Consider the following 18,533-nt stretch of genomic DNA (forward strand, 5'->3'; position numbering starts at 1 on the left):
TATTGAACTCTTTATAAATATAAGGTAATATTCAGTTCAGTTCAGTTGCTTAGTTGTGTCCGACTCTTTGTGACCCCATGAATTGCAGCATGCCAGGCCTCCCAGTCCATCACCTACTCCCAGAATTCACTCAAACTCATATCCATCGAGTCGATGATGCCATCCAGCCATCTCATCCTCTGTTGTCCCCTTCTCCTTCTGCCCCCAATCCCAATATTAAGGTAATATTAATGTCTGCTTCTCTCAAAGTCTACGATAGTCTCTATGGTATGGTATTTAAAGTGGTATAGTAAACCTAGACTGTGCCTCATGTTAGAGATATAACCTTTAATTCACTTAGCTTCTCTTATCTTCAGTTTTGTCATTTATAACATAGTGATAATAATACCTAAATTTCAGGATTGGAATTAGTGTATACATTTAAGACATACATGAAAGCATAAGCTTAGATGTCTATGAAAATACCTTCCAGTTCTCTCTATAACTCTTAGATGATCACTTAGTTTAAGTATTTGAAGTGGGAGGGGGGCTCAGAATGGGGAACACATGTACACCCGTGGTGGATTCATGTTGATGTATGGCAAAACCAATACAATGTTGTAAAATAAAATAAAGAAATAAAAATGAAAAAAATTTAAAAATTAAAATGTAAAAAAAAAGTATTTGAGAACTTAGTAAGAATACAGCACTGTAAAACCATTATTACTAAGAAGATCTTTGTTGAATTTTTTCTTTTAAAAATGCCATCCTATATATACATTGTTTCATAGTGTTTGTCCCTTCAATTAAAGAATGGGTAGAATCAGAACATCTATTCCATGATGTGATCATTAGTATAAAAAGTTTCTTGAAATGATTCATATTGGTTAAATTGGAGAAGGCAGTGGCAACCCACTCCAGTATTCTTGCCTGGAGAATCCCATGGACTGTAGCCTATCAGGCTCCTCTGTCCATGGGGTCACAAAGGTTGGACATGACTTAGTGATGAAACCACCACTCATTGGTTAAATACTCACTAAACAACAGGATTGCTGAGAAGTATTTTGGAATGTGTTTCCTTCAGGAATTTTTCTCATGAGTTCAGAGGGTCTTAGGGGATTTCTCATAATACTATCAATCATTTTTACTCATGGAAGCACATACTCAATGTCAGTAAGAGCTTTACTACCAGATGCACTCATTAACATTGCTTTGTCCAAAAGAATTTTACTGAGATGTAATTAAGCAACATTTGCAAGCTGAGTGATTTTTTTCATTGTCTTCAAAAAAAGTGTGAAAGACAGTTTTATGGTCTTAGTGTACAGGACAGAATTATTTTTGTTTTGGGTCAAATATGTTGAGAATTAGATCGCATGTTTGCAGCCATTTCTGAAAGTGCCTAATAAAAACACTTATTCTCAATATGGGGAGTGGAGAAGCTTACTTTTCTTGTTTTTTATAGTCACTCCATAGTGTGTAACTCTGGGAATCAGCAAAATTGAAATCTTGAATTTTAGAACTGTAACTTGTTTACAGTTATGTCAATAATTTCTTATATTCATAAAAGAAAAAAAAGTATTTTCTTACTAAAAGTGTTTTCATATTAAAACTTATGTTCATAGCTAAGTAGGATTATGTGTTACTCCAGAATTGTGGTTTTATTTAGAGTTAAGCTTTGTTCTTTTTGTTTTATTCAGTTCTAAATCAGTAATCAAAATTCATGTTTCTTCTCAAGGGCTACAACAGAAGTATCTCCAGAACAGAAACAATAATACGCTTTGCTTTCCAAGCCTCTATCACAGTTCTGTGCATTGCATGCCCCTGTTCATTGGGACTGGCCACTCCAACTGCTGTGATGGTGGGTACAGGAGTAGGTGCTCAAAATGGCATACTAATCAAAGGTGGTGAGCCCCTGGAGATGGCTCATAAGGTAAGATAGTTCCTAGAACTAAGAGTTGTCTCATCCAAACTGGCAATAGCACCCCTACTGAAAAACAGAGTCTTAAATTATTTCTACATTGCCTGTAAGCTGAGCTTCTTCTGGCATTGTCCTGAGGGTGGAGGTAGAAAAGGTGTTATTTTGGTTCTGCTCTGAATTGGCAGAGAGTATAAGATCTCTACTCCAGACTTGCTCTCTTTAGAGTATACTCTCATGTGGAAAACCTAGAGTCCTGTCCCAACTCATTCTAGACTAGTCTTTAGGGCAGGAAGATATCATAGATATTTGCTAAGGCAATTTGCCCAAGTCTGTCAGGCCTCTCACCTATTTGTGTGTGACTCCATGTTTGTGCTGTTCAACATTTGATAGTGCTTGCCCTTACTTTCATCTTTGCTGCCACCAGCTGACAGTTTGCAACTATGATTTCAAGAATATATAATCCTGTCCCTGATTTCTCTCATGTTAGAATTTCCATTACAATCTCAATCAAAGCCACTTGACTTCAACTAAAACCATGTTCCTTCTAGTATATTCTTATTATGAGGATGTAAATTATATACACATGCCTCTACTAAACACAGAACGCAACTTAGAACAACTTTAGAACTTCATCTAGCCAGTGAATACAAGCTACTAATTTTTATAGTAATTTTAAATTTTGACATAATTTCAAACTTATATAAAATTTGCAAGAATAGTATAAAGAAATCTCACACACCCTTTACTGAAAATATCAAGCTCCTTTCCTAAGAACAAGGACAGTCTCTTACATACACATAGTACAAAGATCAAAATCAAGAAGTTGATACTGATAAAATACTGTTGTCTAATCTCTTGTCCATATTCCAGTTTCCTCAGTTGACTCCATAATCCTTTATAGTTATTTTTTTCTTTTGTCTGGAATCATGCTTTGTATTTAGTTGTCATATCTCTTTTCAAGTAACCAGCAAATTTGACCTTGGAGTACAGAATGAAGCAGGGCAAAGTCTAATAGAGTTTTGCCAAGAGAACGCACTGGTCCTAGCAAACACCCGCTTGGAACAACACAAGAGAAGACTCTACACATGGGCATCACCAGAGACTCAATACTGAAATCAGATTGATTACATTCTTTGCAGCTAAGATGGAGAAGCTCCATACAGTCAGCAAAAACAAGACTGGGAGGTGACTGTGGCTCAGATCATGAACTCCTTATTGTCAAATTCAGACTTAAATTGAAGAGAGTAGAAAAACCACTAGACCATTCAGGTATGACCTAAATAAAATCCCTTACGATTTTACAGCGGAAGTGACAAATAGATTCAAGGGATTAGATCTGATAGAGTACCTGAAGAACTATGGACAGAGGTTCATGACGTTGCATAGGAGGTAGTGATCAAGACCATCCCCAAGAAAAAGGCAAAATGGTTGTCTGAGGAGGCCTTACAAATAGCTGTGAAAAGAAGATAAGCGAAAGACAAAGGAAAAAAGGAAAGATATACCCATTTGAGTGCAGAGTTCCAGGGAATAGCAAGGAGAGATAAGAAAGCCTTCCTCAGCGATCAGTGCAAAGAAATAGAGGAAAACAATAAAATGGGAAAGACTAAAGATCTCTTCAAGAAAATTAGAGATACCAAGGGAACATTTCATGCAAAGATGGGCACAATAAAGGACAGAAATAGTATGGACCTAACAGAAGCAGAAGATATTAAGAAGAGACGGCAAGAATACACAGAAGAACTATACAAAAAAGATCTTCATGACCCAGATATTCACGATGGTATGATCACTCACCTAGAAGCAGACATCTTGGAATATGAAGTCAAGTGGGCCTTAGGAAGCATCACTACAAACAAAGCTAGTGGAGGTGATGGAATTCCAGTTGCTGCTGCTGCTAAGTCACTTCAGTTGTGTCCGACTCTGTGCAACCCCATAGATGGCAGCCCACCAGGCTCCCCAATCCCTGGGATTCTCCAGGCAAGAACACTGGAGTGGGTTGCCATTTCCTTCTCCAATGCGTGGAAGTGAAAAGTGAAAGTGAAGTTGCCCAGTCCTGTCCGACTGTTAGTGACCCCATGGACTGCAGCCTTCCAGGCTCCTCCATCCGTGGGATTTTCCAGGCAAGAGTACTGGAGTGGGGTGCCATTGCCTTCTCCGGGAATTCCAGTTGAGCTATTTCAAATCCTAAAAGATGATGCTGTGAAAGTGCTACACTCAATATGCTAGCAAATTTGGAAAACTCAGCAGTGGCCACAGGACTGAAAAAGGTCAGTTTTCATTCTAATCTCAAAGAAAGGCAATGCCATAGAGTGTTCAAACTGCTACACAATTGCACTCATCTCACATGCTGGTAAAGTAATGTTCAAAATTCTCCAAGTCAGGCTTCAACAGTATGTGAACTGTGAACTTCCAGATGTTCAAGCTGGATTTAGAAAAGGCAGAGGAACCATAAATCAAATTGCCAACATCCATTGCATCATCAGGAAAGCAAGAGAGTTGCCAAAAAAAAATCTACTTTTGCTCTATTGGCTATGCCAAAGCCTTTGACTGTGTGGGTCACAACAAACTGTGGAAAATTCTTAAAGAGATGGGAGTACCAGAACACCTGACCTACCTCCTGAGAAATCTGTATACAAATCAAGAAGCAACAGTTAGAACTGGACGTGGCACAACAGACTGGTTCCAAATAGGAAATGTACTACATCAAGGCTGTATATTGTCACCCTGCTTATTTAGCTTGTATGCAGAGTACATCATGAGAAATGCTGGTCTGGATGAAACACAAGCTGGAATCAAGATTTCCGGGAGAAATATCAATAATTTCAGATATGCAGATGACACCACAGTTTATGGCAGAAAGCAAAGAAGAACTAAAGAGCCTCTTGATGAAAGTGAAAGAGGAGAGTGAGAAAGTTGGCTTAAAACGCAACATCAGAAAACTAAAATCATGGCATCTATTCCCATCACTTCATGGCAAATAGATGGGGAAACAGTGACAGACTTTATTTTGGGGGGGGGCTCCAAAATCATTGCAGATGGTGACTGCAGCCATGAAATTAAAAGACACTTGCTCCTTGGAGGAAGAGCTATGATCAACCTAGACAGCATATTAAAATGCAGATACATTACTTTGCCAGCATAGGTCCGTCTAGTCAAAGCTATGGTTTTTCCAGTAGTCATGTATGGATGTGAGAGTTGGACTGTGAAGAAGGCTGAGTGCCGAAGAATTGATGCTTTTGAACTGTGGTGTTGGAGAAGACTCTTGAGAGTCCCTTGGACTGCAAGGAGATCCAACCAGTCCATTCTGAAGGAGATCAACCCTGGGATTTCTTTGGAAGGAATGATGCTAAAGCTGAAACTCCAGTACTTTGGCCACCTCATGCCAAGAGTTGACTCATTGGAAAAGACTCTGATGCTGGGAGGAATTGGGGGCAGGAGGAGAAGGGGACGACCGAGGATGAGATGGCTGGATGGCATCACGGACTCGATGGACATGAGTCTGAGTGAACTCCAGAAGTTGGTGATGAACAGGGAGGCCTGGCGTGTTGCGATTCATGGGGTTGCAAAGAGTCAGACACGACTGAGCGACTAAACTGAACTGAACTGAGCACCAAAAAATTGATGCTTTTGAACTGTGGTGTTGGAGAAGACTCTTGAGAGTCCCTTGGACTGCAAGGAGATCCAACCAGTCCATCCTAAAGGAAATCAGTCCTGAATGTTCATTGGAAGGACTGATGCTGAAGCTGAAACTCCAATACTTTGGCCACCTGTTGTGAAGAGCTGACTCATTTGAAAAAACCCTGATGCTGGGAAAGATTGAAGGTGCGAGGAGAAGGGGACGAGAGAGGATGAGATGGTTGAATGGCATCACCACCTCAATGGACATGAGTTTGAGTAAGCTCCAGGAGTAATGATGGACAGGAAGGCCTGGTGTGCTATAGTCCATGGGATCGGAAATATTTGGACGCGACTGAACTGAACTGAACTGATCTCTTCTCATCTTGGTTCCTCAAGCTATTCATTTCTCAAGGTTCGTTGTCTGAATTTACTGTGAGGCAACTATGTTCTCTAATTCCAGATTATTCCTCCTTGCTGCCTGATCTGATGTTCCCTCATTGATTTCCTGAGCTGTATTCTCTGGCCAAGCTTCTCATCTAGTCTCAATAAAGTCAAAGCAACCCAGGTTTTAGCTGGTGCACACTTCAGATTAATTCCTCAATTGTAATTATTTACCTACTTCCCAGATTTTTTCCCCCTACAGATCTAAAATTCATTAGTATTGAAAGTCTTTTTCTTTCCCCAGAAGCACTAGAGGCCTAAGTTACCTATTAACAGTCAACTCTTAATGGGTAGTTCTAGCTATTTAACACATGTTCCCAGCACATTGAACATTTGCAAGGGAGGGTTATTAGGTGTAACTAACAATATTTCTTCCCTTATTCTCCCTTCTTTTTAGTCTCCCAAAGACCATTAAAGTCCAATTAAATCAAAGTCAGCTCATTAAGAAACAAAATAGTAATGTGTTTGTCACAGTAAACCTTCTTTCTCATTTCTGGAATGCTGATACTAAGAATTATGAAGTCATACAGTGCATTCTGCTTTGATTTTCTTACAGGTAAAGGTGGTGGTATTTGATAAAACTGGAACCATTACCCATGGAACCCCAGTAGTGAATCAAGTAAAGGTTCTAGTGGAAAGTAACAGAATGCCACGCAATAAGATCCTGGCTATTGTGGGAACTGCTGAAAGTAACAGTGAACACCCTCTGGGAGCAGCCATAACCAAATACTGCAAGCAGGTACAATTTTTCCCTTGTTTATTCATGATTTACATATATAATTCATATGGAACTAGAGAGACTTGTGTTTTCTAATTTTGTTTTGTATGTCTTAATTTCTTCATACAGAAAAGTATAAAGATGAAAATTAACTGTAACCCTACAGCACAGATAACCTCAGTCAACTAAGAAATAAAAAAGAAATAATACATATTTATGGGAGGAAATTTTAGATAGTTCAGCATTACGTAATGAAAAAGGAAAGCCTCATTCCCTGCCCCTTTCCATAATTCCTCTCTCCAAAGTTTAACAAGTATTAACCTGTTAACAGGCTTTTTGAACAACAGCTTTATTGAGATAAAATTCACATACTCTAAAGTTCACGCTTGGAAAGTGTACAAGTCAATAATTTTCAGTATATTTACAAAAGTGTGCATCTGTTAACCATTTTTAGTGTATATACCAACATTTGTTATTTTTAAACTTTACATAGAAAGGTGATAATACAATGACCAGTCTTTGGTGTTTTTTAAAAATTTGTATTAAGTGATTTTTTCCTTATCAAGACATACAGATTTGCTTCATTATTTTTAATGCCTGTATTATATTCCATTGTATGATTGGCTTTTTGGCTCTTAAAACCTGTAGTTAACATCCTTGTCAGCTTTTTCAAGTTTATCTCTAATGTTTAATGCCTATCAATGTAATTGCTGGATCAAAGGATAGGTATAGTTAAATTTTGATGAATGCTACCAACGCTCAAATGGCAAATGTTATCAACACCCACACAAAAAGGTATACCAGTTTATACTTTTACCAAAAGTTGAATGACATTTCCCCACATTCTCACTAACACTTAATTTTTCCAATTCAGTAAGTAAAAAATATTTATTCATTGACTGTTTACTTTGCATTGTCTTAATTGTGAATAAGGTTGAGCATCTTTCCACATGCGTATTGGTTATTTGCATTTCTTCCTATACCCTGTTTGCTTGTATCTGTTGCCTATTTTTTTCATAAGATTGTTTACCTTTTCTTATTGATTTGTATAAGTTCTTTGTAAATTATCTCACATAATTTTTCTGTTAAAATGTGGCAGTTTCACCATTGATGTTGCCATTTCTTTATTTGTTCTTTCCTTTTTACCTATTAACTATTACTGATCTGGCTTCTATACACCCAAATCAAACAATGGAGAGGACAAAGATATAAAGAGCCAGGAAACAGTGATGGTCACCAGAATTCTTTGGCTTACTAAGGACACAGAATCATACTAGAGAGGCCCTCTGGTAACTAAAGGCTCTGTTCTTTGTTACCCTTTGCCCTGTACTAAATAGAAAATCTAACTTGACAATAGAATTAAATATTTAACTTGTAATTCTCTACTGGAAAGGACAGAGAATATTGATAAACCTTCCACATTTTCTTCCCCTAAATTTGGTATAAATCTTATGGAATGGGATTTTTTTTAAAGGATTATGAGGTTCTCCTGTAACTTTGAACATTATACTCAAAATGCTCTGTTCCTTTGTCCTTATCAAAACCCACTATCAAATAGGCAATGATAAGTGACAATTTTATTCTAAACATTTAGAATTAACCAGGCCTGTAGATTGTATCTAAACATTTAGAATTAACCAGCAATAATCTTTGATCTTGCTAATGATGACCTTGGATTGTTAGAACAGCAGAAGAAATCCTTCTGTTTCTATTTGTTAGGAGCTGGACACTGAAACCTTGGGTACCTGCATAGATTTCCAGGTTGTGCCAGGCTGTGGCATTAACTGTAAAGTCACCAATATTGAAGGCTTGCTACACAAGAATAACTGGAAGATAGAGGAAAATAATATTAAAAATGCATCCCTGGTTCAAATAGATGAGAGTAATGAACAGTCATCAACTTCGTCTTCCATGATTATTGATGCTCAGTTCTCAAGTAAGCTAATTTTTTTTTTGTAGTACCACTTATGGGACAGTTATTAACAGGTATCTAACCTTATAAATTGAACTGTTACATAAGAAGCAAAGATTGGCATCATGGTTTCATTCTTGTAAATCAGTTTCACCACAGGCCTTCTAATTATTTCACAGAATTGCTTAAGAATGTTTTTCAACTTCACTCCTTGATTACAATAGAGGGTGATAAACCCTAGCTCTAGCTGATTTTCCATCTTAGTTCAGCTGTCTTTATTTCTCACCACAACTGCTCCAGACCTTTTGTATCTTTCACAAGCTCTTATGGCCTTCTCCCTAGTTCTCTAAGCAAATTGTCTGGCTTATTTTTCGCACAGAAATTTAAGATTCTCAGACATGTGTTCTTTCCATTTCTTTTCTCTTTTTTTTGCCTAGAATGTTTCCGTTTTCAGAGAAAAAAGTATACCGTTTCTTACCTAATGAATCCCTTCATCTTTGGTCCAGATCTCACCCTCTCTTGATTCCTTAAGGACCTCACACTCTGTTATAGTATATCCCCTTGCTGCTTTTATTTTCCAACTCTTTGTCATAGCTCCTTCTCCTAAAAATAGAAACATTTCTCCCATCAAAATCACTGTATTCCCATCTAGATTTTTGTCCCATCTGTCTGTCTTTTCGTTAATATCCAAGCTTCTAGAAGGACTAGTCGAAGCTGGCTGAATTCACTGCACAGTCTGGCTTCGGCCCCATCCATACTAGTGAAACTATTTTAAGTTCACCAATGACCTTGTTTAGTCCCCTCTCCAGTGGTTAGTTTTCAGTCTTCATTGCTGCATGACTTCGCTAAGGCACTTGACAATGTTGACCATTTCTTCTTTCCTAATTTTTTTTTTCCTCCCTTGATTCCATGACCCTGCTTTCTCTAGAGTCTTCTCTCACCAATTTGGCTGTTCTTTTTAATCTTCACCTGATTGCTCTTTTCTCCTCCTCTCAAATGTTGGGTGTCCTCAGAGTTTTGGTCTTTTGTCTTTTGCTGATTTTACATATTCTCTCTATATAATCTCGTTCATGCTTATTGCTTATTCTACCACTTGCAGGGTTTCCACCGCCACTCTAAAATCCATATCTGCAGCAACGCCACTTTACCGAGTTTCTTGTTGGTCTATCCATCTGACCAAAACCAAGATATATATACCTAAGTGTGCTTGCACCTCCCCACACATTTGTACTTGAGTAATTTTGCTAACATTCAAACCTGATTATATCACTTTCTGACTAATACCTTTTATTGCAGTGGTTTATAACCTATTTTTGAGTCATGAACCTTTGAAGGAATGAGATAAAAGCTATTCCCACTACTCAGAAAATTTCTGATTTGCACATTTGTATATATCCCTAAGCCCCTCCGTGGAAATCTGTTAAGGATCCTGGCTTTATAGGCTCTCCGTCTCTGACAGGACAAAGTCCAGTCTCTCTGTGTTTTGTTCAAGATCTGTTCCCCATGATATGTCTCCTGCCTCCCTGCACCACCCATCTTGTGTTTTTCCACTGTCACCCGTGTACCCTGTGTTTTGTTCTTATGGAACTACTTAAAGTTTCTCTGTACATCGTGTCATTTCATGCCTGTTAGATCACTTTATTTACTATTTTCTCATCTTTGAAGACTCAGCTCACATCTCTCTTTAGTGAAGCCTCCACTGACTGACATACATAGGCAGAGATATTTGCTCTTCCTTTTTAGTCATAACTATACTTTATCTGGCACACTGCATGATAATTCTTTATTTATCTGCCTGATTCTACTAAGTTGTGATCTCTTTATTATTTGTCTATGAATTCATAGTATCAAGCACACTGACACATAGTGATTTCGTTCATCTGACAGGTTTTATAAGCACTGTTCAAGATACTAAAGAATCAGCAGTGAGCAGAATAGACAAAGGCCCTATCTCATGGAGTTTACATTCCTGGTGAAAGAACGCTAGACAGTGTGCAAATAAGCAAGTAGAGTCTGGCTGATGGATAGTGCTATGAAGAAAATGAAGAAGAGCAAGTGGTATTGGGCATGCTAGGGAATGCTATTTTATATAGACTGATCAGGGTAGGCCTCATTGAGAAGGTGCTGTTTGAGCAAAAACCTAAGGCGAGGGAGGAAGAATATGTGAATATCTGTGACAAAAGCATTCCAGTTAGGAGGAATATTGAGTACAGAAGCCTTAAGTCAGTAGTGTGCTTGACTAGTTTGAGGAACCCTGTGGCTAGAACAGAGGAAATGATTGGGAACTTTGTAAGGAGTTTGGTTTTTACTGTGAGGTGGAAAGCCGTTGGAGAGTTTTGAGCATAGGAGTGACAGAATCTGACTTAATATTTTAAAAGTATTACTTGGGCTTCTTTGGTAAAAATATACTGTTTCCGTGGGTAGGGACAAGGACAGAAGCAAGGGGATAAGTTAGTGGGCTGTTGCCATAATCTAGGTAAAAGATGATGGCTTGGACCAATGTAATAACAGTAGAGGTTGTAAGAAGTGGTCAAATTCTGGATGTATCTTCTTTTTTTTGACCATGCCACGTGGCTTGTGGGATCTTAGTTCCTCCACCAGGAATCAAACCTGTGTACCTGTGCAATGGAAATCCTAACCACTGAACTGCCAGGGACTTCCCCAGGATGTATCTTGAATGGAGAGATGACTGATATATCTCACATATTGGAAATGGGGTATGAGAGAAACAAGAGTCAAGAATTAGACCAAAGTTTGCAGCCTAATCAATTTAGAAGGATGGGGTTACCATTCAAACAAGATGGAGATCACAGGAGAGATAATGTTGAGGAAAAGTGATTAGGAGTTCAGTTTTTGACATGTTAAGTTTGAGTGCCTGTTAGGTGTTCAAGTAGAGATGTTGTGTAAATGTTCTATCAAGGAGGCAGGTGGCTATACAAGTCTGTAGACTTGGGAGTCATCCATTTATAGATCTGTGCTATCCAGTGTGGTAGCTACTAGTTTCATGTGACTATTTAAATTAATTAAAATTTAGTTTAAAACTCAGCCCTTCAGCCATACTAGTCACATTTCAGTGTTCAATAGCCTCATGTTGTTAGCGTCTACTGTATTAAACAGCAGATGTAGAATATTTCTGTCATCACAGAAAGTTCTGTTGGACAGTGCTGATGATATAGGTGGTCTTTAAAGTGATGAGACTGCATAAAATCTTCAAAGAGTTGGGAATTCCCTGGTGGTCCAGTGGTTAGGGGGCTTCCACAGTGGTTCAGCAGTAGAGAATCCACCTGCAATGCGGGAGATATGGGTTCGATCCCTGGGTCAGGAAGATCTCTTAGAGGAGGGCATGGCAACCCACTCCAGTATTGCCTGGAGAATCCCATGGACAGAGGAGCCTGGTGGACTATAGTTCGTGGGGTCTCAAAGAGTCAGACATGACTGAAGCAACTGAGTATTCACACATGCCAGTGATTAGGACCAGGCACTTTGACTGCCATGGGCCTGGGTTTGATCCCTGGTCAGAGAACTAAGATTCTGTAAACCATGAGGTGAGCCCCCCCAAAAAATCAGGAAATGAGAGTAGATTGGTGGGGAAGAGGTTTAAGGATTAAGCCCTGCAACACTACAAATTAAGAGGTCAGGGAGATGAAGAATGATCAGTAAAGAAAACAGAAGTGGTAGGAGGTAACTCATAAGAATGTGGTACTCTAGAAGCCAAATAAAGAAAGTATTTCAAGGAGAGAATGGTCAACTGTGTTAAATGCTAATAGGGCAAGTAAGATGAAGACTAAGAATTACCCTTTACATTTATTAAAGATCACTGGTGTTCCATATGAACAATTCTTTGGCATAAGAGAGACAAAAGTTCTATTGGAACAGGTTCACAGGAGAATGGGAAGCTGATACAGACAACACTGTAGGAGTTTTGCTATGAACAGAAGCAAAGAAATGGGGCAGTAGCTAGAGAGATAAATGAGATCTGTTTTGTTTTCTTTTTTAAAAATAGGACTGTGTGCAGCAGAAGTAGAAAATACAATGATGCAGAAGAGAGAGGAGAGAATTGTTGGAGAGATGTTCTGAAATAGGCAAAGGAGAGGGATCTATTTATGCAAGTGGAGAAGTTGGCCTTAAATAGGAGTTGGGGCTGTTTATAGTAACAGAAAAGAAACTAGATCAGTATGTACAGAGGCTTAGGTAGTTGGGTATATATGGCAATGAGAGCTTCTGGAAGTTCTTTTCTGATTGCTTTTATTTTCTTTCGGAAGTAAGAAGCACATCATCATCTGTTATGAGAATGGGAGAAGAAAAGGTATAAAATAGCCATGTAGAAGGAATGGAGAATGAATGGACTAGGGAAATAATAGTAGCATTGCCAGAAAGCACTAAGGACCCACTTAAAGTTAGTAAGATATCATTGTAGTTCTGTGTTCTTATCTAACCATTGATGGTTGTACTGATGTACACTAAATATTTTTAACTTTATTCAGTTGTCATGGAAGATCATAAGGAAATGTTGAATGGAAAGCATCACCAAGAAAGTAATGCTTGAACTAGCTTTTAAGGAATATGATGCAATTTGGTATTTGGAGAGGAGAGGTGAGGACCTCCAGGTGGAGGCAGCAACATGTGCAAAGGCCCAGAGGCATAGAAGAGCAGAGTGTCTTCCTTGAACATTTGGAAATCACTGTTACAGGCTGTTCTACCAAAAAAACCAATGTAGTAACTGCAAGCTTAGAGAGGAAGAATGTCCCTAAAGAGTTGTTATAAATATTAAACGAGTTCACTAAATATTTCTTCTGTACTTTCTTTCAGATACTCTTAATGCTCAGCAGTACAAAGTTCTCATTGGCAACCGGGAGTGGATGATTAGAAATGGTCTTGCCATTAATAGTAATGTAAATGATTCCATGACTGAACATGAGAGAAGAGGTCGGACTGCTGTACTGGTAGCAGTTGATGGTAAGGTTTTCCTTAAGTACACTGTGACTCAGTGTTGTGATCTCAATTGTTTTCTGTGTATTTTTGAGAGACATCTGAACTATGAGGGTTATTCAAAAGCAGCCTGAATGCAAAATAAAAAATGTCAGCAATACATAATTGTTACTGATTAATTTAAAATTATCTTGCATATGCCTGGCTTTTATTAAATTATTTCTTAGGGTAAGTTTATAGCTGTGAGATTAATTAGTTAACATTTATCATCTTTGCTAAGTATGAAGGTAGTATCTTTCTATGGCCTTTTTAGGTCCAGGAAAAAAGCAGAAAATACCATTTACTTTCATTTTTGAAATAAAATAGCTACTTGCAGTGATTTTTTTCCCCCAGTGTAAAATGCCAGTTTTGTTTTCATCCACCCCTTCACCTTTGAAAGGAAGAAAGTGTTGGGTTTCAGTTTCATTTGCCTTTAAATTAGCTGAAGTGTTTGGAGCTCTTGGCAATACTTCTCTAAAGGAAGAATGTAAGTCTTTTAGTATATCCAGTAAAGTTTATTTTCATTTTCCTATTATTACCTTCATTAGTAACCTCTACATCACTCTGAGATTTTCACAGCCGAGAATAGGGGCTTACTGTGAGGTTACTGTGGGGTTACTGTGGGGTTTGTGGTATTTTCACAACCAAGAATAGAGGCTTACTGTGGGGTTGTGTGGTCTTGGGGGTATTTGGAGTTAAGCTAAGCCCTGAACAACTTTGTTTAACAAAAATCATTTATTTCTGAAATTTTAAGTCAGAATATTATTCTGCTTTCACCATATTCCAAATTCTATTTTCTGCTGCTCCTATATTAGATGAGCTGTGCGGTTTGATAGCTATTGCTGATACAGTGAAGCCTGAAGCAGAACTGGCTGTCCATATTCTGAAATCTATGGGCTTAGAAGTAGTTCTGATGACTGGAGACAACAGTAAAACAGCTAGATCTATTGCTTCTCAGGTAATGGGTTTACTTAGTAGTTGGGGTGGGAGTATGTGTTAACTTCTAACTCTTCACGTACATTTTCTTTCTTGCCTTCAGGTGCTAAAGAATTGGTACTACCTATTATATTCATTATCCCTGAGTAGCCATACCTGGTTCCTTAAAAAAGAATTGACATACTGTCTGCACAGGAAGGACTTTGTGCTTTTTTCTGGAACTGTTATAAGTAAAAAGCTATTTGCTTAATTCATGAGATGCTTAGTGACATTGTACACAGTTTCTGTTGATGCTTCCTTTGAAATGTTGCTCATAGTCTCTACCAGTGCTGCCAGCCTAAGCTAGGCTCTCATCCTCTCATGCCTAAAGTACAGCAGTAGCTCCACGCATGACCCTCTCTAGTCCATCCTGGATACCACTGATAGAACGAACCATCTCTTCCATAGCATTTTCCTGCTACTGATCCCCCACTTTTGCTTTCTCTTTAAAACTTTTCTCATGTTATTCTTTTCTACTTTGGAATGCCTTCTCCCCTCTTCTATTGACTAATAGAAGTAATATATAAATACTGTCTTGTATAAAAAGATACAGAAGGATATAAAGTAAAAAGTTTGTCACCCTTTTCCCAAGCTCCCTGTCCAGCCCTCTCCCCTTACACTTTTTCATATACTTATTGTTCATATACAGATGTATAGTTCTGGTATTTTCAATATAAATTGGATCATTTTTGTACAAATTGTTTAGCAGTTTACTTTCTTTCAGATAATAATATGTATGCCTTGTCCATGTCCGTGGAGCTTTGTCCATGTCTGAACATATAAAGTTACTTCATTCTTTCTACATCATTGCATTGAATTCCATGGTGTGAATGTATCATAATTGGCTTAACCATTCCTCTAATAAAAAATAATAATTTATGTGCTTTTGAAAATTTTGTTGTTACAACTAAGGCAGTAATATACATCCTTGGGCATACATCTTTTTATACATGTATAAGAATGTCCAAAATAGAGCTAGGAGTGGAATTCCTTAACCAGATGACATGCACACTTTGATAGATGCTGGTACATGCCCTCCAAAATGACAGTACACATTTACATACCCACCAACAGTATCTAAGAGAGCTCATTTTCCTGTAGTCTTACTATCCCTAGATATTACTAATATTTTAAAATTTGGACATCTGGAAGGTGGAAAATGAACCATCATTGTTATGTATATAAAATCACTGTAAAATAATAAATATTTTATATAAAATATAACAGTTATATTTTAGGCTTTGTTGTTTTTGTTATTTAGTTGCTCAGTCATGTCTGACTCTTTTTGACCCCATGGACTGTAGCCCACCAGGCTTCTCTGTCCATGAAATTTCCCAAGCAAGACCAGGGGTTGAACCTGCATCTCCTGCATTGGCAGACAGATTCTTTGCCACTGAACCACCAGGGAAGCCCTGTATTTCACATACTCAGTAATATTTCTTGAAATGAGTGGAGTTTGTTTTCCCTCATGTAGGTTGGCATTACTAAAGTGTTTGCTGAAGTTCTACCTTCCCACAAGGTTGCTAAGGTGAAGCAACTTCAAGAGGAGGGGAAACGGGTAGCAATGGTAGGAGACGGAATCAATGACTCCCCAGCTCTGGCCATGGCTAATGTTGGAATTGCTATTGGCACAGGCACAGACGTAGCCATTGAAGCAGCTGATGTGGTTTTGATAAGGGTAAGTCTGGTGGCCTGACCTTTGAGGAGTGTGAGACTGCTCTGCATGGTCAGAGATAATGTTGTATATTGAGCATATGACTCTGTCCTTCTAATTTCCATCCTCCTGGCCTTTGAGAAAGGGAGAATTCAGGATGGGAGTATGAGAAGTCTTAGTAATTACTTTCAGACTTTCTCAATTCAGGGGAGCAAATGAGAACAACAAGCTTCTAAATGAAGAATTAAATTTAGGAATATGCATAGAACACAATTATCTTCAGCAAGTACTTGCTGAAGTTATTTTAGTGGGGTTTAGTCCCTGTACCAGCATACAACCCTAAAAGTGTTTTCAGAACCCTGAGAAAAAAATTCTGAAAAACCTCTTCCAAGACTGACTCAAATTTTTAGCACTATCTGAGATTTGAGTTAATTCACATATTTCCCTAAGATACATATCATCTTTGTCATACATAGTATCAAATACAAGTTACTAGTTAAGTTAGAATCTGTTGTTAATATCATAAATATTTCTGTTCTCAGAATGATCTTCTGGATGTAGTGGCAAGTATTGATTTATCAAGGAAGACAGTCAAGAGGATTCGGATAAATTTTGTCTTTGCTCTAATTTATAATCTGATTGGAATTCCTATAGCTGCTGGTATGTGATGGTTAACTTGTATTGCTTTTTTCCTGAAGTCGTTAGATGCCTACCATATTGGAAGTTTTACTCTTCTTCTTACTAGTTTTGAGCCCAGTTTTGTATGTAGCCTGCTGGTATGGTGAGAGAGAATATTAAAGTGAAAGTGAAAGTCACTCAGTCATGTCCTACTCTTTGCGACCCCATAGACTATATAGTCCATGGAATTCTCCAGGCCAGAATACTGCAGTGGGTAGCCTTTCCTTTCTCCAGGGGATCTTCCCAACCCAGGGATCAAACCCAGGTCTCCTGCATTGCAGGCAGATTCTTTACCAGCTGAGCCACAAGGGAAGCCCAAGAATACTGGAGTGGGTAGCCTATCCCTTCTCCAGTGGATCTTCCCAACCAAGGAATTGAACCAGAGTCTCCTGCATTGCGGGCAGATTCTTTACCAACTGAGCTATCAGGGATAATCAGTAATTTAAATTTTCAGCATTTTCATTATGCCTTAAAATGTATAATCATTCAGACAGGTTTATTTTATTTTACCGTTTTTCCCTTCCAACTGTGTATTTTGAAATTTTCAAACCTATGAAAGGGAAAAAATGATATAATAAAATCTGTATACCCTTCACCTAAATTCACAGTTAATATATCTTGCCACATTGCTTCATCTCTTTCTCCATATGTACTTATTTACTTGGTCATTTATTATTTTTGCTGAAGAGAATAAATTTACCTTTAATCTCACTACCCAAATACAACTACTGTTGGTATTTTAGTTTGTACATGTCTTTCTGATCTTTTTTACTCTGTATCAGTTTTTATCTTGTTTCATTTTTGTAATTGTAACATACAGAGAATGTTCTTAATGTTTTAAAATACCAACAGTTTTTTTAGGTTGGGGAGCCAGGGGTGTGTGTGTGTGTGTGTGAGAGAGAGAGAGAGAGAGAGATTGAACAAAAGAATATGACCCCCCCAAAAGCAGGTTACAATTATTTAATAAGCATCTGATCATCCCTGTTACCTAGGGGCTTGGTAGGTGTTAACAATAACATGAGAAAAATAGTTATCAGACTTCCCTGGTGGTCCAGTGATTAAGAATCCTCCTGCCAGTTCAGGGGACACGGGTTCAATCTTCCCTGGTCTGGGAAGATCCCAAATGCCGTGGAGCAACTAAGCCTGTGAGCCAGAACTACTGGAGCCCATGCTTCTCAATTACTGAAGCCATCACAGTGAGAAGCCTGTGCACTGCAGTGAAGAGTAGCCCCTGCTTGTTGCAACTAGAGAAAGCCCATGTACAACAATGAAGACCCAGCACAATCAAAAATAAATAAAAACTAAATAATTTTTTTAAAAAAAAATAATTATCACTTTCTTTTTGTTCTCTCTGGTTAGAGAGCCAAAGATGAACATGAAGAACATGAGAACAATTACAAAGCTGGTTATCAACAGGGAAACACAGATACAGAGAGGACAAAGTAAAAAACAAAGTCCAGGGAGATTAATTCATGGAGCAAGTTATTTTTGAAAAATTATACAAGTAATATATGGTCACTGTAGAAAAAGTATAAAAATACAGATTAGCACATAAAAAACTACAAGTACAGTAAGTCTATCTCATCTCTATCATTTGAACAAATTTTAAAATGTCTGTCAAAACCAAGTGTAGATAAGTTTGTAGAATATGAACTCTAATACATTATTGGGG

General features: G+C 38.1%; 1 protein-coding gene across 1 annotated transcript in view; it reads left to right on the top strand.

Moving 5' to 3' along the window:
• The window catches only part of ATP7A (ATPase copper transporting alpha), a 158,368-nt gene that overhangs the window by 132,997 nt on the left and 6,838 nt on the right, over positions 1-18,533 (top strand). The window contains exons 15-21 of the mRNA XM_004022208.6: positions 1,715-1,909; positions 6,513-6,695; positions 8,394-8,610; positions 13,396-13,542; positions 14,370-14,512; positions 16,004-16,207; positions 16,726-16,843. Coding sequence (XP_004022257.1) covers positions 1,715-1,909; positions 6,513-6,695; positions 8,394-8,610; positions 13,396-13,542; positions 14,370-14,512; positions 16,004-16,207; positions 16,726-16,843 — 1,207 coding nt within the window. The remainder of the gene's footprint in view (positions 1-1,714; positions 1,910-6,512; positions 6,696-8,393; positions 8,611-13,395; positions 13,543-14,369; positions 14,513-16,003; positions 16,208-16,725; positions 16,844-18,533) is intronic.

This window comes from Ovis aries, chromosome X (genome assembly GCF_016772045.2).
Source record: "Ovis aries strain OAR_USU_Benz2616 breed Rambouillet chromosome X, ARS-UI_Ramb_v3.0, whole genome shotgun sequence".
In the NCBI taxonomy this organism is placed as follows: Eukaryota; Metazoa; Chordata; class Mammalia; order Artiodactyla; family Bovidae; genus Ovis; species Ovis aries.